Source organism: Diorhabda sublineata, chromosome 1 (genome assembly GCF_026230105.1).
Source record: "Diorhabda sublineata isolate icDioSubl1.1 chromosome 1, icDioSubl1.1, whole genome shotgun sequence".
Taxonomy (NCBI): domain Eukaryota; kingdom Metazoa; phylum Arthropoda; class Insecta; order Coleoptera; family Chrysomelidae; genus Diorhabda; species Diorhabda sublineata.
Genome location: NC_079474.1, coordinates 14,465,129 through 14,490,342, shown reverse-complemented (window position 1 = coordinate 14,490,342; position 25,214 = coordinate 14,465,129). Strand labels below are relative to the sequence as shown.

Genomic DNA, 25,214 nt, shown 5'->3' with positions numbered 1-25,214 from the left:
ATGAAGAAGCTTTTGTAAATAAATGAAAAAGGGTTCATGTTGATAAAAGAAAAAGCTTTTGTGTCAACGAATGAAGAACCTTTTGTGTTAATGAATGAAAAGGGTTTTATATTGATGAATCATAAATAGCTTTCATATTTATCAATGAAGAAGCTTTTGTCTATGAACAAAAGAGGTTTGTGGATAAATGAAAAAGCTTTTGTGTCAATGAATGAAGAAGCTTTTGTGTCAATGAATGAAGAAGCTTTTGTGTCGATGAATGGAAAAGGTTTTGTGTGGATGAAGGAAAAAGCTTTCATGTTAATAATTGATAAAAAGCTTTTGTATCAATGAACGAAGAAAGTTTTATATGGATGAATGGAAAAGCTTTTGTGTCAATGAATGAAAAAGGTTTTATTTTGATGAACTGACAGCTTTTGTGTCGATGAAGGAAAAAGTTTTGGTGTGGATGAATGGAAAAGGTATTGAGGTAGGGGATGAAAAATAAAAGAAACACTTCAATAAAATCATCTAATATATTTTACTGCCAATTATCATTTTAAAATAGGTCAAGTATCATATATCAGTCTACTACAAGTACTTCATCTAAACATGACTTTTCCAAAGACGTATGCCTTTACACTATATACACTCATTAATAATTAATAATAATTTACAACTAGTCCGCATGCGTCTTAGCAATGCAGCAGTTATTTCTTCGAATTAATGGAAAAGTTAGTCTAACGAACTTAAAATATTTTTTCAAGCGATATTTAAATTAATTGGATACACTGTAACTTTGAACATTTGAAAAAATTTACAAAATGTACTTTATATTTTGTAAAAACAAAATAAAAGTTGTCGTATAAAACCCTCTAATAGAAAATAGTTCTAAAAAAAATAAAAACATTACAATATATCTACAAGACTTAAAATATCTATTTATATAACGTACGGGGGCGCGGTTTAGATACTGGACATCAAATAACATTTATATTTAGCAAGCAGCCGCAAAACATTTAAACAATAATTTTAGTATATCATACAAAGGGATCGATAAAAAAAATTGGATATCCTAGAGAGCTTACTTACATCGAATAGATGTCACAATTTATATATAAACGTTTTTCTCTATACCCTTACCACGAAATATAAAAAATACTTTTATTTCGTTAGGAATACTTTCCCAAATTTATATAAAGGTGAATCGGTATCAAATAAGAACGGCCGTACACATTATTCAATAAAAAGAGACGAAAATTATGGAATGCATAAGTCCTACAGCACTGCTTCCTATTTATCAGTCTGATATTTGGGGGGAAACGCGAGTACTCATTTTGTCGGATAGGGGTTAATCACCGTTACTGCCGCCGCTTGTTGACTGGCTAACACTGCAGCTAAAAAAGAAAACAAAAATTAAAAAAAAAACATAACACCGTCTTATATGAAGTATCTGATTATAAATTATCAGCAGCGCTTTTAGTGAAGTCCCCAAAAGCCCCTTTTTTTATTTTAGATCCTTAATTATCCCTTTTTCTTAAAATTTGGATCAAAGATTGTATGAATTTTTTAATATAACTACTACTAATAGGATGAGTCAAAACGTGGAAGGAATTTAACTATGACAACAAAACAAATCATTATTTTAAATTTCGAAATTGATCTTGTAGTAGAAGAGACAAAACACAACCAAAAGTTCGAGGGAATCCATAGTAAGTAGTAGCCAAAATTTATAAATTTTGGCTACAATGTTCACTGTCTTTTTTTACATTAATAAAATGAAAATTTCAACCGTCGCAGATCAATATTCAATTCTAATTTACATTTGGCAACAGATAGTCAAAAGTCTTGGTATTCCCATCAGTATACGAATCATTTATAGAAATCTTAAAATATTATATACCTCCATATGGTGCGGGATACATTGGATAACCAAGACCAACGTGAGTATGATGGTGCGTATGTACATGTCTCTGCGGAGGCGGAGACCTAGGCTCCTTTCCTTCGCCTGGAGTCTGTTTACCACTTGACGGTGTTACACCTCCAGATTGAGACGTTGGCGGTGCGTTCATCTGCACTTGACCCGACGGAGGACCTTGAGGTTGCGGTCCGCTACCTCCTCCTCCGCCTCCTCCTGGTGCTCCGCCGCCGGTATTGTTTGTCGATGGACTCGAACTAGCCATAGACGTTTTAGGAGTGGGCGATTTGATGGCGCGTTCTTGTAATTCGTGAATTTTGTGAGACGAATAATATTGTGCGTGATGTTGTAGCATATCGAGAGTTTTGGTTGGAGGCGGTGCTCGAGACAAGTCTTCGGGGGCGTGATACCTGCAAAAAAAATTAACATTTTATATACTTTAGTTGATAAAACAGTTCTAATTCGATTTCACAGATTTTTTTCTTAAATATTACATTGATATTCGTAATTTAATCTGAGTTTTGATAAATTTCGAAAAGTTTACCTCCTCGTACAAATTTTAAATAATAGTATCTAGATAAGTGAATGTAAGTCTAATTTTTTTTAGATTAAAGTTTTGGTAGCTGGGAAATTGTGAAAAAAGGAAACCTGGTGATTTGAACTCTCACGTATAAAACTTATGACCTTGCAGTGTCCCCTTACTAAACCTTACCTTTGTATGGGCGGGTGAAGATAGGGACTACCACTATACGGTCCAGGGACCATTATTCCTCTGTACATGGGATGACTTGGATCGAAAGGTAATGCTCCATAATGCGCCTGTTGCATATAACTTGGATGTATATAGGCATATTGGGACGTAGGTGGAGGTGGTGGACCTTGAGTTTCCATTGTAGGTTTCACTCCCTCTTGTTTAATTTCCTTCTCCTTTTTCTCCTCCATTTTTATATCCTTTGGTTTTATATTCGGACCCGGAGACATTTGAACCTGTGATAAAATAAAATTAGTAAATATTATGAAAATATAATCTAATATACGAGGTATGAATAACTCTATTAGGATAAAATTATAACAAAGAAAATTGTATTTCATGATACACTTATCCATTATAAAAAATTTTTTTCCAAAATGGTTTATCATTATCTCTCCCTGTCATGAATGGTATCAAAATGTTTCACTATTAGCATAATTTTATTTTTATAGTGTCAAAGAGGCAAGGTACTAAATCTACTAAGATGATATAAAGAAGCAAGTAGTTGGCTAATTATTAACTTCTTTTTCTTCTCAAATGGCTTTCCATTAATAAATCCCTTCATATCACTTGTAAAATCTACAAAGTAATCATATTGTCACTATAGACCGATTTTAATATTTTGTGAGCTTCTTTTTTCAGCTTAAAGCAAAACTTAATATTCATATTTCACCACAAGTATTGCAAATACGGTTTCCCTAAAGGGGCTATAGTAGCAGACACCGAAAAGTACTGACAGTGTAAATAATGACATTTGAAGATTTTTTTTATCACACCTCGTATATGACTCAAAGTTAAAAGTTATTTTTGCTACAGAACATTTAAAAATGTTTAAAATGAACCGATTCTGTTCGAAATTTTACTCTATGAAAAAGAAACACAAAAGTTCCTGGAGGACGGCGACTGAGAAGAAAACCGCGCCTTTGCTGGTTAGAGGAATTTGAGGAGGACCTGATCCAGCTATGAGTTCGACGTGAGAAGCACCATGATCAGGACAAAAAAATTGGCAATCGATTGTTGAGAAGATCCTGGTTTTTAAAGGACCATAGAAGAATAAAAAAAAAGAAACAAAACAAAAATAGAGGAGATCAATATTATAAAATACATTGCTGCAGATTTACAAAATCTGAGGAAACTAATCATGAATCTTTATTTATGAGATCAAATTAAAAAAATTACTATTACTAGTTCCCTAGTACCAAATCTGTAAACTATATCCGTTTGACAGATAGATGTTGAGGGTTAAGTCAACTTTCCCATTCACTCCTATCAGTTATTTTACATAATAGAGGAGAAATTTTAGTAAAATGATCATGAATTTATTATCATATGCATCTATTATTGATATTATATTATTACTAAGAAAAACGGCCCATAGAGGGCAGTAGATTCTTGAATGTGACTTTGTTAGAGAAATATTTTTCGTTGTACGATTAATTGTTTCAATTATTTTAATGGGACACCATGTACAAAACATTATAATCTTTTAAATCGTTTAATTTGATATCTTGACGAGTTTAGCGCAAATTACTGCGCGCAAAAATAAATTCGAATTCTTATACAAAATGCGAGATGATAATCTTATAATACAATACACAGGTCTCACAAGTCTCACCCCATTGCCACGAGAAGCCATCTATCAGCGTGATCGGTCGGTAATAAGATGCAAAACGACGAAAATTACGCGGCCATAGACAAATTCCCGCGCTAGAACGCGTTATAATACTAAGTTACATCATGCTGATGCGACCCCACAAACGACGAAATATGTAAATATAATTAGTACTACTAAAAAATATTTACTTTATTAGCCGTTGAACTTGATTTATGATCGGACATTGGTTGAGATTCCTTTCGCCTTTGTTCTGAATAGACATAAAACCTCCTGACATCGTCCTCCCTTTGATTATGATGAGCTTGTTGTTGTTGCTGGTTTTGTTGATGCGCCTGTTGTTGGGCCTGCTGTTGAGCTTGTTGCGCCTGTTGTTGCGCCTGCTGTTGCTGCTGCTGCTGTTGTTGTTGAGATATTTGTTGTTGTTGTTGTTGCGACTGTCTGGAGTACAAATACGGATTCATCTGATTTTTGATTTCTATACTCTCTTTTAAAATTTGATGATTTTCGTTAGAATGTTTATCTTTAAGATTTGGATCTTTAACTTTGCCTGGATTAGGTACTTGTATCGGATTAGGGATAGGAGTTGGTTGTTTAACATTTTGCTCGATGGGACTTGGACTTTCTTTACGCCGTTCTTCCTTCATTTTGTCATCTTGTACCATCTGGACACCTAAACAAAAATAAATAATTATAATGATAATTTAAAAAATGTTATTCAATTTATTTACCTCCATAATTAGCTTCCATGTTATAAGCATAACCGGGTACGTATCCATAAGGATAATAGTGTTGTTGAAGCACTTTAGGAGGATATTCGTTCGAATCCTTTTTACATTCCTTTTCGACAACTTTTTCAGGTTGTTTTTCCTGTTCTTTAGGTTTATTCTCTTGCGTTGCAGAGGGTACTAAATATTGATGGTGTTGACCGTAGAACGGATGGTACATACCGTATTGTGTCATATGAGGTAAAGGTTGACAAGGTTCTGTCTTTTTATCTTGACTCTTATTTTTATCTGACATGTCTGTTTCTATAACGGGGGCTCCGTCATCTGAGATATCCGAATATGCTGGACTCTGCACCTATAAAGAAAAAAGAAAAATAATTATTTGTTACAACAGATTTAATGAATGTTAAAATAAAACTTTCATCTACATAATTAAGAAAAGAAATTACAAATATTACCGAATAGATCATACAATGATATTATGAATCAAATACTGGGTTTATAGGTATTTTAGTGAATTGTGACACCTCATATAGCACCCAGTAAATAATTAAGAATTTTTAAGACAGTTCATTAGGGAAATCTGGAATCATCCACAATACAGTCCAGAGTTGGTACCAAATAACTATTTATTTTGTTTGGGGGTTGAAGGAGCTGTTAGGTTATTATACAAAGTGTCCTGCCATCATGTTTATCCAAAATAAAGAATGATAGTTTTTAAATCGTATTTCAAATAAAGCCCGGTAACTAAAATCCTCTAATCCCGTACTTTGTATAAATATACAGTGTTCAATGTGTGAAAGAGGCAACAGGTAACAGTCAGATCCCATATTTTCTGATAATACATGACTTGAGTATAGAATTTTTCGAAATAACATTTTGGAAAATTGGATAATCCAAAATATTATTATGCTGCCAACCAAATTGAAGGAAAACTAATTAACAGTAAATGCAAGGGGGTAAGTTTTTAAGGGTAAAAACGGTCTCTCTCTCTCTCTCTCTATATATATATATATATATATATATATATATACAAAGCATAATTTTAGATGATAAAAATATCTACAACAAATAGGATTGTATTGGTTTTACCTAAGAAGTACAAAAATGCTGGAAACCACGTTTACCTTATACTCCAACCGTTGGTGCAAGGAAAAAACGATCAAAGACTAAAAAGAAACTACAGACCTAAACTTGGGTATGTAGGAAATCTCATTGGAGAAGTCTCATCAGTACATATGATAGGTTTTTTTGTTTTAACATAAAGAATTGTAAATTCTGATTATTATTAAAAATAAAATAGAATAAGAAATAAGAAATTTTGCATTTTCAATAATTTCGAATAGTGTTGCGGATTTAGGACTCAAAATAAAACTGGCTACGAGTTGATTTTATTAAATCTTCATCAAGGCTTCAACATTCGAGTTACCTCTGTACCATATGTGTTATCCATGGTTTTGAAAAACCCATGTTATTGTTGATGGAATGGATGACATCTTCACCAGGGTTATTCAAAACTATATGGTACTAGCGTCGGATTAAGAAGTAGTGGGGCCCATTTAAGGTAACAAAAATTAACTCGAAATTTTTTAAACGTAATATTTCTGAACAATTTTTGAAGAAAATACAAATTTTGCTTCGGATCCAATATTGTTTTTAAAATAAATGATCAAATTAGTTATTTTGCGACATCCCCTCCCTTGCTCGGGGCTTCAGTCCCCCTTAGACCCTTCCAAAATCCGACGCTATATAGCTATATTACAGAGGTAAATGTTGAAGTCTTGATAAAGAAACTGTTATATTTTAAATCCCAAACACCATTCGAAATTACATATGGAGGGATAATATCAACAATTACATTTGGATGTTAGAAAAATAAAAGTAATGGTGGAGAATTTTTAAAAAATTTGCAAATATAACAAAATAATGTCAAAAATAAAAAACTAAGAAATATTTTGTTTTAATCAATTCTCCGCAATTCCAACTACATTGATCGACATAATTAATATTAATTTGGATCGAAATTTAGTTCTGACTTCAATATTTGTAGAGATTATAATCTGTTACCATAATAATAATAATAAATGTAGTACTAACTTCGTCTCTTCCTGATTGTTCTGTATTAAAAACAGGTTGTTCAGATTGCGGAGGATGAGGACTACCTGCTGGAGATTTTCTATTCTTCTTTTTCGTAATAGTTGGAGTTTTGTTACAACTTTGTGACATATTATGTTGTTTCTTTTCTTCGGGCATTAGAGCTGATGTCGGTTTAACCTGTTAATCATTTTTAATAATATTATTTCCAAAAATTAATGTAACAATTCATATAAAAATGATTGTAACACGATAAAAATTAAATTATAATTTTTAATTCTTAATAATTATAAATAATATTTTGGATTTATTTTGTAGAGAATTTTCGATTTATTTAGTTCAGACCAGAATTCCAACTAAACAAGATTATTTACTGTAATTTGGTAACCAGATATTTTTCGGTACAAATTATTGTTAATTTAATAAATGCTCTTTAAGGGTTGTAACAATAATTAAAATTCCATAAAAAGATTTTATAAAAAATTTTTTTGGGCACTTTTATAATAATAATTTTACTGAAATTTTGTAAGTTCAAAAGTTTCTGAGATACAACTGGTTACCTTGATTATTTGACCATCTGTAGGCACTAATAAACTAATTTTGAAAAGGAGTAGAAAATTTTATAAATTACAAAAAATTATTACATTTATGTATAAATTGTAAATAAATTTAAAATATTTATATAATTTCTTAATATGTATACCTTGAACTGGGCGATTTTGGGACTTTGTGGCATATGGGGAGACAGCGGTTGTACTGATGCAGTAACAGTATTTTGAGATGGGATTATTATCGATGGGGGTTGTGTGAACTGTGACTGGGATTGCAGTTGATTAGCAAAAGATGAAGGTTGAGGAGTCGATTCCGGTTGATTGACTGGTTGATCTAAAGGCACTGTAGTTGAACGTGCCGTTGATAATGAACCCGTATTTGATATTGATGATCCTGAAAATGTAAAAAGTACTCGTGAAATATCAATTATTAAACGCTTATTATGGTTTATCAAATATATTTTGTTAATAATCTAGGTATACAAAACCAACTTGCTTTCTGAAATATTAAAACTGCTAGTGTTTTATCTACCCTGAAAAGATCCTTTATTTAGATTTTGGATATTGAAAAATAAAAAATTTGCGCTATTTTTGAATAACCAAATTTAGGTAAATTGCTTATACGAATAAACTATGCGAAATATACAGTGTGTCTAATTAAAAAAAGGAGGGTTGACTAAATTTGAGGAATTTTATTGAAAAATGTATCATGTAACTTAACCTGAGGGTGCTAAATGTTAGAAACGTTGCTTTATCCATGGAAATAGTTGGTCTCTTGCTTATACCATCAAACCATGAGAAATATACAGTGTGTCTCATTGAAAAAATAAGATTGACTGAATTTAAAGAATGTTATTGAAAAATGTACCGTGTAACTTAACCTGAGTGTGTTAAATGTTCAGAAAGTTGCTTTATCCATGGAAATCGTTGGAAATTTACTTATACCTTCAAACCATGAGAAATATACAGTGTGTCTAATTAAAAAAGGAGGGTTGACCAAATTTGAGGAATTTTATTGAAACTGAGTCTGCTAAATATTCAGAAATGTTGCTATATCCATGGAATTCGTCGGAAATTTACTTATACGAACAAACTATACGAAATATACAGTGTGTCTCATTGGAAAAAAGAGTATTGACAGAATTTGAGGAATGAAATTGAAGAATGTACCATGTAACTTAACCTAAGTCTCCAAAATGTTAAAAAATGTGTGTACCATGGAAAAAAAAATGTTAGGTCTTAGGAAACAGCGCATAAGAATGTTTTACATAATTCTAGAAGTATGTAAACTGGATTTGCTTCTTCCTCATTAGGTTATTGCTAAATTTAACCTCATCAAATGCTCCCGGAGGCGACAGTATCTTATTAAAAAGCTAATGAGGAAGTATTGGAAATCCAAATACTCTTTGGACCTACCGGTGTGAATATCTGGAGAATCTTTTTGGAATAATAGAGTGTCTCTAATCTGAAGAAACAAAGGACAATATGTATAAACATTACCTTATATCCAGTAATAAAACAGAAATTAAATCATTAAAAGCTTGATTTTTTTAATAACAAATATTATTTTTCTTTTTTAATCAAATACATTTTTTTCTTACTAAGTTTGTGCTAATCATATAATGGTATTTCAAACTTCCATAATATTTTACTGACTCTATAATAGTAATTCACAATCTAACTGATTTTGTTAACATCGAAGGGCTTGAATCTTTCCGTATCCACATTTTTACTTAATTAAATTGCTTTCGAATGATGGATATTTGGGTTTATTGGTAAACCATACCTGGTACTTGAGGTTTACTTCCTGAGAATAATCCAACAGCTACTGGATATTCTTCAGTAGAAGAATACCGTAAAACACCCGGTTTGACAACACTTTTCGAAGGCTCTACTATAGGCACGGTGGGTGAACTGACTACAGGTGGCAATTCTTGTATGCTCTGAGGAGTTGCCGGTGAAGGTGGAGTACTACGAGGTGTGGCAGGTTGACTGGATACTTCTAATAAATTGGAACCTATAAAATTTCAAGTACTGTTACGAACAATTTCGCTAAATCGGTCTCTAAGCCCGGTCCCGTCCAGCTATATTGGAATTCTAAAATTCGGCGATTCAAATACTTGGAATTCTACATTTAGTCTTTGAAGTTTTTATTACAGCAGACGGTTTATTTACATTGTTTCTTTATTTTTCTAGATCTAGCGAATTTTTTTGGGATATATAAGGAGGTTGTGTAGCGAATTTTGGTTAATTTAAAATAAATCAGTCGTAGTGAACAGAACGAATTAACAAAATAATCGAATAATGGAAATAAATTATTTAAGTGATAGTGGTAAGTGAATTATTTTAAGTTAGTTAAGTGTAGTCTAGAGTATTTAAATAAATTAGTGGTTATTAATTCACCTCACGAATAGAAAAGAGTGTAAAAACATTACAGCACTTCAAAAAATGTAATTAACATAAAATATACAAACCTCTAAGAAGTAATGGAAGTTCTTCTTTTTTCTGTTGTTGTGGTGGCGTCAATGGGCTTTCCGGTACCTTTTCTGGGGATTTTACCGCCACCATACTAGGACTAGGGGCTTCTATATTCGATTCGTCGTTTTCAGACATCGAAGTAACATCTTTAGCATCTTCATCGTCGACAGAACCATGTCCGTGAGCATGGGACTGATGGTATTTCAAGCCATTGATATGCTTGTATTTTTTGGAACAATTCGCTTCAGGACATTCGAGTAATATAGGTGACGAAGGTGGACTTGTACAAGGTGCTACGGAAGCGGATGCAGATGATGCTTTGGGTTTTTTTACAGCTCCTCCAGGTTGGGGAGTACTTTCTTCTTCTCCTGCTCGGCTTTTTCGTTTATTCGCTGCGTCTGGTCGTGGCGGAACGAACGGTGTGGGTGAAGACGGGGCTGTAGATGGACCGGAACCGTTAGCGGCTCCTCCGCGACGGCCTTTACCGCCCGAATTGCTGCCAATACCGCCTCCATTTCTAAGCTTACTATGAACCGATGAACGTGTTTCTACGAATAAAATAAGATAATTTCATCATTCGTCTGTTTGAGTCCAGGAAATGTTTACTACGATGATTATATTGTTAATTTCTTCCATAAAAAAATCAGCTCGGATGAATTTTTCTCAGTAAAATCTTGAAGCTAATTGCTAATAAAATATTGTAATTTTTCTTGTTCTCACAGTCCAACAATATATCTTGATCGGTAAATACCTTTTATATGCTGATTAGCGGATAACTGACCCTTATAAAAGCTAATTTACCTGATCCATCACTACCAAACGTCAACCGATACACATCTCAGTTAACAACAAACAAGAATTCTACCTGAAAATGGTCACAACAAGTTGCTCAAGCGGTCACCCTATTGCGACAAGGTCAAATCCAGCGAGAAGTGATCTATGCGGTGACGATGGAGCAGTCTGTTGTTTCCGGAGTTTACCGTCGTTACCAAGAGACGGGCAACTTTCTTCAGACGCAGTTTCGGAAGAAAAGGTGCTTAGAAATCGGTATTCAAGAGCTCAGAGAAACGAGAGGAGTGGCTGAACGGTCAGAAGAAAATTTAAGACAGCTAACCTTGAACCAAAAACGCCAGCTACTGGCTCAAAATTAACCCCAAAACACATTAATTGAACTGACAAATAATGGAGTTTCGTTCTCTTCTCAGATGCAAGAAGCGTGTGTACATGGTAACGATAGAAGAGGACGAGTCTACAGAAGACCTGGAGAAACATTCACGCAAACTTGGTCTCTGGAGGAGGTTCGTGGGTGGTTTGAGCGGACATTTCAATAGAATTAAAAATTGAAAATGTTGACGAACTGATACATAGAAGACATTTTAGGGGGATCACGGCGATATCTATGAAAATTTCATGCTAATGCAGGACAATGCCCGTCCATATGCTGTAGGTTCCGTGCGACAGTATTTACATGATATTGTTGCTATGGGTTGGTCAGCGCGTAGTCTGGACTTAAATCATATCGAACATTTATGGGATGAACTCGACAGAAAAGTTTGGCTAGAAATTCTGTACAGACCACGGAAGCGGACCACAAAATGGCGCTTATTCAATCTATGGAAAAGCTATCATCATGAGGTCCAGTTGAAAGTTTTTTTTTTACCAAAAAAATAACGAAATAACAATATAGACAACTACAAGCTAAAACTAACGGAAGCTACACATTTTTTTATACAGTGTGCGACTTGAGTCAATTTTTTGGTTCACTCAATATAGAGACAACTGTTAAGTTAACACTATAAACGATTGGAAAAACCAAGGAAAAGTTACGTAAACATTATCGTCAAAGTGTTGTATCCCATTGATTGCTTGGTAATTGTCTTCATAATCACGGATTATGCTGAACTACCATGACTAATTACTGCAGATATGCTCAACTTGCAAGGTAGGTTCCGCGTTTGGTTAATGTTTTTTAAAATCGATTTACATTCGAAAATTCGAATGAATGTTTTTTACCAATAGATAAATCCAAAACGAAGATTTCGATCTATGACTTGTTAAGTTTTTGAGTCAATTGTTTGAAATATATCGAAAACTGTTGAAAGTGTGAAAGTTATAGATTATATCTTCTTTAGAAAAAGGGTAACTATCAACTATTTAAATCATTATCGACGTAAATACTGTTACAAATCGTCCACGATGTAGCCGGTCTTTTTCTAGAAAGATCTTTTTATTTATTTGTTTGTTAATGTTTTAGAATTTGTGAGAAAATCGTTTTGGGTATATAAACGAGTTTGTTTAGCACCTAGAGTTAGTTTATACTTGAAAGTCGTAGTGAACGGAACAAAAATAAGAAAAACATCACAATATGTTAGTTTTTTTTTGGATTTCACGCACATATATCTTTTATACCTAATTATATTGAATAAATCGAATTTGTAGAGCGGAAAAAAAAATTTGACGCGTTTTCTACCCCGATGAAAAACTCGCTTATTGCTGCGGCAGGGAATTAACGTTTTTTCGACGAATTCGTAGAATATACAAGTTGTTTCACACAGATATTTTTTAAAAAATGTTGAACAAAAATTTTTTCAGAAACATCAATCAATAAATTAGAAATATTTTTATTACCTTGTCCCTATTCAACTGAAGCGACTACAAATCATTTTGGTATTTCGAGAATTTATACTACATATTAAATGATATCGATAACATGTAAAAAATAATGAAATTTGAAAATTAAACAAACCAAAAATTTTTCTAAACTCACCTCTTCCTTTTGGCGTCCTATTATCCAAATCACTTGTAGGAGAATCACAAAAACTGAAAGGAAAAAAGTATTTTTGATATGATACAGTATTACTGGAAAAAAATTTTTATTTTTTGAATATAATAGGAAAAATATCGTTTCTGCGCATGTCGATATTTAATTATCATTTGTCAGGATATTGTTTACGTCGTGTCGTCGTCGACATTTTGACGTTATAGTGACTTCTGTTTGGATTTGGCAGGGGTAGTAACATTGGGCATTCATAAATGCCAAATATGGTTCTGTTGGTTCAGATTTTCACTCTTATCATCCACGAATAGCAACAACATTCGATTGTTGCTATTCCTAAGGGCAGAACTGGAAGCAAATCCATGTCAGATAATCCGGAAATTCTCAAACACCCTTAATCAACATTAATAGACCATTGAATAATATTTGTAGAAGAAAAAATAAACATTAATGGGGTTTGGTGCGACAAGGGACACGATTCGAGTCCGTTGAAGCTGTGAAAAAGATACGCGTCCTGAAAAAACTCATAGAAGAAGATTTCCGGCGGTGTTTCATATAATGGAGGGTTAAAAATATAATCAACATCGTTATTTAAGATTAATATACTTACCGTGGTGGTGCCCAATCGTGTCTCGTACAATCTAGTAATGTTCCGACGTACGTTTTCCCCCTCCAGGTCACATTAACTACAAGCACACCTGAAAAACATAATTTGCAAACATCTAAATGCGTAATATGATCTAAGGCATCATTTTTTTTGTTATTCTGATGGCGGATCGAAGAAAAGTTATTAAAATTTCAAATTAAAGTTGTAGATGTTTCAATGTCACCCAAAACTGGTTCTTTCAAATTTATCGCCATCGCTGCTTATATTTTGAGATGCCAAGAGTTTTGTAAGTATTGACTTACCGCCTTCCGTTTCATGCCAAACTATTCCTTCTAGAGTAACACTGGTACCGGGTTCGCAAGGACCAAGACAATCTGGTTCTGTTATTGTACCAACGCTGGTACCAACACACACGTCAGCGACTTCCTGCAATAAAAATATCGAATGAAAAAAACCTTAAATTGTAAAATTCACATATTTAAGTATTACATCAAGATATATAAGAGCGATTCAATTTAAAAAAAAATCACTACAAATGAAATCTTAACTCCGAAACTTTACGAACTCATTGTTTTTAGAGCCCTTTCAAGTGTTTTTCTAGACGCGATAGAAGATCTAAAAATAAAGTCCCCATCACTGCATTTACATCTATAAATGAAATTTATTATCGTTGTTATCGAATGTTATCGAAGATGTTGTCACAATCATAATCAGCTTACAAACGTAGATAAGGACCCATCATTAAGAATTGTACTTAATAATAACAAGCGAAGAGAATTTTAGTAAAATTAAATACATGAAGATGAATTTTTTGTTTCAAAGTTTTATTTGTATCTCAACAAGAGTAAAATTTATAAGGCACTTTTTGATGAGAATTTACTCATATAGCTAAGAAAAATTTGGTAGAAAAAGTTGTTGAAACTATTTTTTGTTTTTTCTTTGTGAATATTTTATAACAGTAAAATCATACTGGGGAATAACTTTTAAAACTCAAAACCATTACATTTCCCTGGAAAATTTTAAAATTGTGAGTTAATAAGTTTTTCCCCTGTGGTTTTCATTTATAATAGAATTGTCACTGTCGTTTAAATCAATTACAAGTCTATATAAAACTGGTACATATTACAAATATTGGTTTTCAACTCTTATCGCGTGATTTATGGAATTTCTCCAATTCTCGGTGCTAATATTTGAACAAGTTTCCTTTTCAATTCTGCAAGAATACCATTAAGTTTTGGCATTATGTTCGATAGGCACATACTGTAGATAATTTCGCATATTGGAGTTAACCTATCAGGTTTGATTTAAAATTTCATTCAATTTTGTAGAGTGTGATCTGAGAAGTATTTGTCCAAAAACATTTCTCGACTACAAAGTCTATTAAAAACAGTTAAGATTACTTTTTGAGCATTTTTTGATAGAAGTCACCGTTTCTTTTCAACTGTTTGGCTTCTCTATGTGCTAGGCTCTAGTAGGACGTTTACCGAAAGTACAACAAATCGACTTGTTGAAACTTTCGCAGCCCTTCAGGGATATTTTCATCCCATAAATTTAACATTTTCTTTATTTCTATGAAACTTAATGCTGTCGAACTTTGTTTTCTTCCACATGGATCTGATTGCAATTTTGTAGTTTAAATACAAAACTTCATTTCTTTAGATTTTTCTTATAACAGCTCACTTTTTAGGTTCCACGTGGTTTTCAACGTAGTTTCTTCAAACTATGTACCATCTCTTCTTCACATGTTCACGGCCCAATCCTTTAAAATCAATGCCAATCATTCCGACGTCCATATTGTATCATTCGAAAAGTTCATTAATATTTTCCATAGACATTTTCATGACATTTTGAAATATTGATTATTTGAAACGTGAAAATCGAAATGAATCAATATGTGTTCCATGGTAACGTGATAAAATCTGTATTCAGTATAATGTTGTACTGATTGGTTGTCATCAATCAGGTGACTTCAAATTAATTGATTTCATTGGATTTCTACTAGAAAACTTTTTTTCGAAATAGAACATGGTTTTATAGTAAATGTTATAAATAATTTCTAAAACAGCATTTGTATGGGACTTGTACGAGTTTATAGAGAAAGACCCATTAATTCGGTGTTTGTAATCTGATGGAACCAGAGAATAATATTTCAAAAGAAATTATACGCTCAAATCAAGCAACAAAACGAAAAATAGTTATAGAAAACGTATCAATTGTTTGTTCCAAATGAATTTCTTATTTCTTAAACCTTTTGATATGTTTATGTTTCTAAATCTTCTTGATTTTAGGTTAAGGAATTGATTTTTTTAATAATTTTTGAGAGATCGATAGACATTTCGACTTTTCTTTAAGTCAATCAAAATATTTTGAAACATCATCGTCAATATCGTTAATTTGTATAGAATGTTTCATAAATTTATTAATTTTTTCATTTTTTTTTTGTATTTGTTGTGAATAAATCGTCTCAACTTTACAACTGACAAAAATTATATAATTTGCATTTGTATTACGACGAAATTTTTTTATATATAAATTTTTACTATTAAATATTTGAAAATACGATCGAAACTTACAATTTTTCTCCTATTAAAATTTTTCGGTTTTATTATTTTATCATTGATGCCGTGTCTGATTTTGAATTTTTCCAACCAGCCGAAACTGGCATTGAAATTATTGTGTCCATGAGCTCTGGCGAACATTAAGGCCCTTTTCCTTATCGCAGTTCCAGTAATTTTCACGTTGTTGCTAGTATTTAATATCCATTTTAAAACTTCCTTATCAACTTCTTTGAATGTACACGGTTTTATCCGTTTTTTCGAACCGGCGTTTTCGTGGTCGAACGCCGACATGACGCGTTCCCTATTTTTTTTAATAGTCGACAAAGTACTAGCCGCGATGTTGAATTTTTGAGCTACTTCGTACTGTTTACATCCTTTGTCGATTTCTTTTAAAATTTCTACTTTTTCTTTGACCGAAAACACTCTCCGTTTATTTGACATGTCTTACACGATAATTCAAATTCAATACTGACTCTTAATTTGCAAAATATTTTTATATATTAGGTCAGGTAAGCTTTTCCTCTTTTACCTACTAATGATTACTGAAAGTTTCAAAATACTTTAACCATTCGAACTGGATACAAAAAGAGGTAATAAAAATGTGATTAAAATTCCAATTATTTATTTACCAAACAATTATGGACAGAAGAACTTCTAATAAATAAATGTCAAAAATTTAAATCGGTTTTTAATAATTTCCTAATATTGTTTGTTGTTTGGAATGATCGTAAAGTGGATAAGTTGTAAGGGTTTCTTGAATTTTAGTCATAAATTTTTATTATAACCATTAAACCGAAAAATAACAAATGCGATGTTGCCAGATAAAAACGGTCATTATCAAGTTAAATTTCGATATTTATATGACTTAAAGAAAATTCGTTCTATTCTCAATTTAAAACAATGTATGAGAGCCATTTTGTATACGACGAGACTAGAATAGATAGAGTTGGAACTATTATTATATTGTACAGAGTGTTCTTTTCAATAAAAAATTACAATTTATGATAATTTTTTTCAAAATATCTCGTTATGGCGAACGATTTTCTTGGCATGAACAACGATCTAAAAATATACAAATCTCCTAAACCATGAAGTTTATCAAATTAAAGGAAGTGTATGTTTTTTGTTAAAAATTAATTTTCACTATCTTTAGATACTCAGATAACTTCTTACCCCTCACAAACAAATCTTGTGAGTGAGAGGCGGTTCCCCCTTTAAAAAGTTTACATGGTGATATTTTTTCATAGACGGCATGCATTATATGGACAAAAAAGTCATTTTCCCCCACGCTAAGCTTGCACTCCCCCGGCTATATCAAGAAAACAACTTTCTTAATATTGTGAGATACAGAAAATCTGAAATATACCAAAAATGTGGGAAACATTGAATCGCTTATATAGGCTTAAAGATATTGTCCTCATTCCACATGAATATCCTCGAAATTTCGAGAATTTGAATTAGAAAAAGTATTTTTCTTTCCTTTATCGATTCCACAATCAGAGACAAAATATGGCGTCACGTGTTAGGTTAGAATTTACAAAATACACGATGTCCATATACCTAGCAACACAATTACTTGCCCTCCGGTGCAGTTCGGAGCCTCTGTTGGGGGGGGGGCGAAGGAGAATTTAGGGGAGTCCTATTTCGATTATAGGCACTCAAAATCCAAAAGAGCTTTCGAAAATTATTGTTCCAGATTATTTAGCGACTCCTGGACACCTCCCATATGATTAGGATATGTCAAGACGTTTCGCTTCAAAATTCCGGTAAAACGGACTCCAAATATCCAATTTTTTCTCATCAATTTTACCCCATGACTCCCCCAAATTCCGTCCATGGTATTATGTATATTTTTTTGTCTTTAAAACGTGCTTTGACTTTGGCTCCACCTACAGCCCCTAAAAAGGAGAGGCAATCAGTTCTGATTTCGCAGCTTATATCTTATAATCTAAACACTAGGGATCGTATGAGAAAATTTTTATGTCACAGCATTATTTCCACGACATGTACTCCCGATCTTTTTGCATCAATTCCCATAATAATTACAATAATTCACGCAACTTAATTTTTCTTTAGTTCAGTAAACTAAGTTTCTACTAGTAGCGTTTATAAACAGTTTTACGAGTAAATAGATTTTATCCGAAAATATAAAATCTTGGGTTACCAATCTGAATGACCTAAATCACTTCTCTTGTTCCCCACGTTATGGGATACTAAATTCCTGGAAACGAACTGATATTTTATTCCTGTAACGTAATACCTAATTGGAAAGTTTCCGTATTTCCGAAAGCTTATCCAAAATGAGTCCTTAGGGAGTAGTAGAAAAGACCAAACGAGAAATCGTGAGTTATATCAGAGCCTCTTTTCAAATCTCGGTTAATTAACCGTTCGTTTACGAGAAGCATTTGGTAACTTTCAATTTCAATTTTTAACTAATCAGCTGTGACATTTTTTTCATATTATCAATAAATTTCCAAGCAAATAAATCTTTTGATCATAGAAAAAAACATTTCAATTATTTTTATATGTTTCTTTTACCTTTTCCGTTGTCGTTCTTTTAACGTTTTCCCAATTGCTGTTTGAATCTTATATTTCATTATCTTCCCTTACGTATAGGGAATAACGCAGTTGTACCCGCCCACCCTCATTTTATTGAAAAATAAATATAAAAAGAACTTTTTTCAAAAATCAAAATAAAATCCCAATTCGCGAAGAACCGTTTTTACTTTTCGTTTGGAGGGTTGAAAGTTATCATTCGTGAAATCGATATCAAACTCACAGTTAATAACATACACTACCAGTCAAATGTTTTTGTCCGGTACGTAATTCATATTGTCAAGCAAAAATATTTTCGACGAATACGAAAAGTTGAAACTTCAAGTACCAGATGATTTGTTGATTATTTTTCAACTTTGAATGATTTCTTGGGTGTTTATGATTGTAGTTTAGTCCTGTGAGGCGCAAGGGCGTCTTGAGATTTATACTTTTCGGACCAAGACACCTTTTTAAGAAGTTCGTATAAAAATCCAAAGAAGTATCGATTGAAACTTGTGCATTAGTATCTAGGTCAAAGTAACCGTACCATTCCCAACGAATCAAAAATACCTCGGCGTTCCATAGAATACAACGGGAAAAAATATGCATTCACGCGGAGATTTAGCGATAGAAAACGGTTAGACCGGCCTCGAAAAACTACAACAACTGGAGATAAACGATGAATGAACGTGGGACTGCCTTTGAGTATTTCTACAGTAAAGAGGAGATTGAGGGAAGCTGATTTTACGCATGTAGAGTGGAAGAAATTTTTGGGTCCAATAGAAGAGGTCGAAGGAATAACGAATATTAGAATCATGTGAAACACGGCGGAGGCTCGGTGATGGTTTTTAGATGTTTTGGAGGAAGGCTACTGGTAAAAATTAGAAGGATTTTGATAAAAGAAGGCTTTTAAAAAATTACTTGGCTATCACAGTCGCCAGACCTCTACAGATTGAGTTGTTGTGGGAAAAATTGGACAGGGAAGTCAGAAAATTTCCAGAAATATCCTGAAATACGCAGATCCTTGGGGAGGATCTGATGAGAAGACTTAAAAATAAGAATGAAACAGTGTCTGTATTCCCTTATCATCAACTAGTTTATGTTTTTTTGTGTATTCAGTTTCGTTACGAGGTATATTCCTAAAAATAAACCCCATTATTTGACAAGCAAATGATTGGATTTAAGAAAAAAATCCAATTAAAAACCAACCTTTAAACAAACCGTTGTCAGTTGAACGAGATGAAGCGCGAAATATCGGACGATTTTCTTATCGTCGGTAGTCACGTAGGGGAGTTCGCGAGGGGTGAGTATCACGTGGACGAAATCAATACTGCGGTTTGTAACGTTACGAAGTTCCGGCTGTTTACAAAGGCGGCGCAGACGGGAACTAAAATTCCATTAATAAGGAGAACGTTGATTACCCAGGAGTGGATTTAGAAGTGCTCAGACTAAAAAATCAAATAAATAATATTACAATTGAAGCGGTTACTTACAAAGGTCTCAATAAACCCTCAAGTTACAAGTCATAAAAGTTTTCCATTTAATAAAAAGTTGTTACTACATTTAGAAATACCTATAGAATAATAAGGGTGAAAGTACCCTTCACCGTCACCGCAAAATATGATCATATTGACCAGATGTCGACCCTTGTTTGATCTGTAAATCTCCCTGGTCTATATACTAGCAGATGACATGGTAAAAATGACAGAAGATGATAAAAACAATAATGAGCCGAAAGGAGAAGACACGTAAGATAAAATTAGGAGAATCAAATATGAAGCAGGTCAAAAGCTTTAAATACCTTGGTCAAAACATGATGGAAAATTGGAACAAGAGAATTGCATCAACTGGAAGATTATTTAATGCAATTAAGACAGTTTTTGGTCAAAAAGAATATAGAGAAACAAATGAATAAATAAATATAAAAAAACTATCCACACCTATATTGACATACGTGTCAGAGACATTGACACTGACACAGAAACAAAAAAGCAAAAACAAAATAGAGAAATGAGATTTCTAAGAAAAATATAAAATAAAAGAAGATACGACTAAATAATAACATTATAAAACCACCCACGTCTCACCATCCTTCACCGTATTGACCAAAAAATTGGAGTTAGTCACATAATAAAAAAGATTTAACAGATCGCTTTCCGATTGGCGTTTTGCTACTCTGACAACACTTTTCCTCAGACTTACGCCGTAATTACGCCCGTGATTACGTCGTAGTCACGCATACGTATCCGGTCTGCACCAGATTTAAAATATGTCATTAGATTTAGTCTAGTTATAAAATCAAATGAATACACCCCTGCTGTACCTCACAACTAATTCGCCCCTATCTTTTCAGTGTTCAAAGACCTTATAAACCGCTAATTGTCTAGTGAACCAGTTGAATACGTTGCCAAATGATGTGCTTCAGCTCTACTAATTACTAAATGTTAATTAAAGCAGACGCTGCAATGAGAGAGTGTATACCCAATGATGAATAGTTCAAAGCTGCTCTTATTAAAAAATAAAACTCGATTTACCTTTTTTATTCTTTCACTTCAAGTCTGATAATTATGAGGGTTGATGATAAAACGCTTATAAATTGAAGGTAATTTAATAGAGCGATTCAGGAACAGATTTTCCGATTTAATATCAATTGATAATCAATAGATTTCTAGTTATGTTATAAAATCATTACAAACAAACTCTTAGAAAATAGAGTTCTATTTACCTCATGATGGATCGTCTCTCTTAATTGCACTTTTTACATAGTTGTCGGCTGTTACCAATTTTTGGAGACTTTTGCCGATAATGAAGGTTCCAATGTTTTACTGGATTTAATATTTCGTGAATGTGTTTTCTCTTCATTGATTCTTGACCAAATCGCTCTAAATATTGTACAATAACTTCTGTTTGACCATATATCCTGATGTCAATGACATCTTTCAACAATATCTGCTTTAGAGTTTATTTTCACTTCATATTGTCCTGATACTCATCAGAAGCTTACTTTATTGTCAATACAAACAACCAGCAAACCAAGTTACTTATGGTAAATTTTTTCTTATTATATTGGCTCAAACACTTTCGTCAGTTTCATCACCAATAACAACGCTTTTTTTGCAAGTAAAAGCCTGAAGGTAATGACAAATAAGTTTTTTAAATATGAAGAGTCTGAAGGAGAAAAATTTTTCCAAATCTGATAACAACAATTCTTGATTTAATTTCTGTTGGGACTCGTTTCTCGTAAAGTCGTTTCTTATCATAAGGACAATCGTAACTTAGACATGAAAGGGTTTTTGGAATGCTTATAATGTTGTAATTATTTTTGAACTTTTTGCATACAGTTTGTGTTATTTTTAACTTAGAAACATCAAAGAAATCGACCAAGAAAGAGTGGATCAACGAATTGTCTTCAATGTTGAATTCAAAGACTAACAAGATACGCCTGATGAGCCAGCAAGGCGGACCTCGTAGCGCTCTTATTTTTTGTTGAGAATATTTGCTAAGGGCATAAGATCTTTGATGTAGTGTCAGGTAATGCCTAACCCTAAGCTGCATAAAGAGGTGAAACATGCATTCGATTGGTAAGCAAAAGAATTTTGGTATTATTTTATGTCGTAAAATTCGTAAATTACTATTTAACGTGTTTCTAATTTGCATCCGAGGTCGGTTGTTATCCACTAGGTTCTTCTTTGTAATCTTGCGTGCAACGCAGGCCACGGACAGTGATCCTGCGATCTTTGAGCAACTCATTGTTGATCTTCTAGAAGATCGCATCCGAAGCCGGTTGTCATCCACTAGGTTCTTCTTCGTGAACTTTCGAGCGAAGCCGTCCACAGACAGTGATCCTGCGATCTTTGAGCAGCTAACTGTTGATCTTCTAGAGTATTCTAGATGATCGCAACCGAAGCTGGTTGTCGTCCACTAGGTTCTTCTTCGTAAACTCTCGTGCAACCCTCAGAAAAAGCCTTTGCGGAGGTGTTGAATGGACATGCAATTTTACTATAAACCTCAATAACTCGCGTCAACACTTTCACCTTTGACAACTGCCAAGCGAACACTGAGCGACGTGGAGAAAAGCGGACAGGCGGGCTCGAGAGTGAGAGAGAGTTACTTTGCAAGGCACGCTGTTGTCCGATTTAGTCTAGCCTTGAACTTTTCCTCATTAGGAATCTTACAACTCAATATTTTTCATAAAAGTTATAATAAAGCCACAATTTCTTCAATCTTGCTCTACTCTGTATAATTGTGATGATAGCCCTAGTCCATTTCGTGAACCAAGTGGGAGGTAATGACCCTTTGCGTAATGATATTGTTCGGGAAAGGGAATCGACGAAAAAATTATAAAACACGAACGTGCTTGTCATGTTGACTATTAGATAATCGTCCTTTAGATATTCGATAAAAGGGAAAGGTTAAATGAGCGTTAAGTTATCGTTTTATAAGGGTTGTTATAGTTCTCTTTTTTTTTGAGTGATACACAATAAACGAGGGTGTCTTCAAAGTGCGTTTGATGGTTTGAATTGAATAGATTTAGCAACATTAAGCTATTGAAAATCAAATAACTTCTAATAAACTAGACTTCGAAAATCTGTTATAAGCGATCAAAACAGTACAGGGTAGTTTACGCTCAACGGGATGGATTCTAACAGTAAACTAACCAAAATTCTGAGAATTATCTAGAAAGTTTCAGAGTTAACGTAGTTTCCAGCGATAATGTACCCTTTTTAACCCTTCAAAATAATAGTCAATGTTTTTCTCCTCGAAATAAGCTTCTACTTGTTTGATGTTGGATGAAACTCTTTCTTTATCTTCTTTCTTTATCTTCAAATAAGATATAAAAACGTTGTTGTTGTGAGAATGTGGCATTAAAACACCAAAGAATACTCTTATTATGGTTGAAATGTAATATAAAAACATTGTAAATATTTATGAATGTATTAAAAATTTGAAAATTACATTAATTAAAGGAGAATTGAGGTATCAAACATTTTTTGTAAAATTTTAAATGAATTTGGTTCATAAAAATGCTTCAAAATGACAATCAGACACAAATATTACACAGTTTACACACAGTATACACAAGTTTATTGATTTTGGTTGCTATTTAATTGTTTTTCTTTTGATATTGAAATTAGTCCAATTGAAAGTTTCTATAATTTTTTTTTAAATCAAAAAGATTATGAGTATACTGATCATTTTGAGCAATATAAAATAGGCGTTTTTTCTAGTTGTTTTCAGTTGTCAAAATTTTGGCAGATTCATAATCCATAGAATGACCTTCATAGAAACCGTGTTAAGCAAGCGATCATCTGTGAGGGTATAATTTGCAATCACTTTATTGAGAGGTAATCTGATTGGTGAGCGTCCAATGTATTTTTAATCCTAATTTAAACAAGGAATTCCATAAACTATGTTAGTCAATTCATTAGTTGTTGTTTTATATTTAATTATAACTGATTATACTAAACATCCGGTTGAATATTTACTATTTTGCGTATTGCGAAATGATCTTTATAATATATGAGATTTAACTCGTTCAAAATTCCCCATAACCAGTTACAGCTCATAAAATTACCCATAATTCCCTCCGTTCGAATCACGGTAGATTTTCCAATCGATTTAATTTTATTCCCATATACCCAGATTGTTCGTTAAAGCGTATCACAAAGTTACATAATTTTTCAATTAAATGCGGTTAATTCCATTTTACGTTTCGTTGCTTTTTGTGGTATATGTAGCCGTTGTCAAAAGTACAACGAAAATCGATTTAAGTTCGATATTAATTTCCATATCGACAATCGACGCTTCATTTCCAGTATCGTTATATCCAAAATCACATCAGTGATACAATATTTTTGTCGTCTGTAATTTATTGATGATTGGATATGGAAATTATCAACATTCCATTACTCGTGAACCGTCAGACGGGGCCCTATGAATTTCGCAGTCAGTTTCCATTCATCAAAACGGTACGATAAACGTATGGTGAATGATACACAAAATCTGATCCCTTTTCTCTATCCTTGAACCATTCATAAAGGACGGGATATTAATTTTAAATACGAAGGTGGTTATAGTATAAAACGGAATTTTACTATAAAAAATTTTGCTTTCGCCACCTCTCCGGATGCATTTTACGTAAAAATTTCTCCCCCAAGTGCCTCTTTCAATGGACCAAATAAATAAAAGACTCATGGAGATAAATCGGAACTATCAGAAAGGGTGTTTCCCAACCCAATTTCATCATCGATTCCATCGTTTTCATCTGCAAATAGGTTTCGACGTGTTTTAGAGGTTACTATAATACTGCACGTTCAAATTTCGTTGTTCAGTGGGCAAATCAAATGTAATTACTCCCGAACCACCTTCCCTGCTGGCAGTGAAACCTTCGCTTCAACTGACGCGCCTTTCTCCACTCCATAGACGCGCACCATAATCTCTCATCTGTGGTGAATAATCGGTGCAATCACAAAGCTGCAGTAGACGCGTGGGAACTTCCCGTTGTGTGAATTTCTGCTCAAAATTCAGAAATTTTGGCACCACTACCAACGCCGATGACTAATTCTTCAGCCACAACGCGTACAGTTCTGAGTCGGTCTCCAAAATGAGTGTTTTTACAGCGGTCTG

The 25,214-nt window shown here is 33.2% G+C and overlaps 1 protein-coding gene across 6 annotated transcripts in view; it reads right to left on the bottom strand.

Moving 5' to 3' along the window:
• Nucleotides 1-496: 496 nt before the first annotated feature.
• Nucleotides 497-25,214, bottom strand: part of LOC130444092 (zinc finger protein 609-like) — a 62,585-nt gene continuing 37,867 nt past the window's right edge. For 5 of the 6 annotated variants that reach the window (XM_056779112.1, XM_056779103.1, XM_056779094.1 and 2 more), the window contains 12 exons: nt 13,797-13,920; nt 13,498-13,585; nt 12,879-12,931; nt 10,108-10,659; nt 9,420-9,650; nt 7,786-8,027; nt 7,086-7,262; nt 4,992-5,343; nt 4,452-4,933; nt 2,610-2,884; nt 1,883-2,307; nt 497-1,376 (listed from right to left, as the gene is read on the bottom strand). In XM_056779112.1, the coding sequence (XP_056635090.1) occupies nt 1,312-1,376; nt 1,883-2,307; nt 2,610-2,884; nt 4,452-4,933; nt 4,992-5,343; nt 7,086-7,262; nt 7,786-8,027; nt 9,420-9,650; nt 10,108-10,659; nt 12,879-12,931; nt 13,498-13,585; nt 13,797-13,920 (3,066 nt within the window). In that variant the 3' untranslated portion in view covers nt 497-1,311. Of the gene's footprint in view, nt 1,377-1,882; nt 2,308-2,609; nt 2,885-4,451; nt 4,934-4,991; nt 5,344-7,085; nt 7,263-7,785; nt 8,028-9,419; nt 9,651-10,107; nt 10,660-12,878; nt 12,932-13,497; nt 13,586-13,796; nt 13,921-16,067; nt 20,789-25,214 lie in introns of those variants that run through there. The other variant, XM_056779130.1, reaches the window with a different exon arrangement.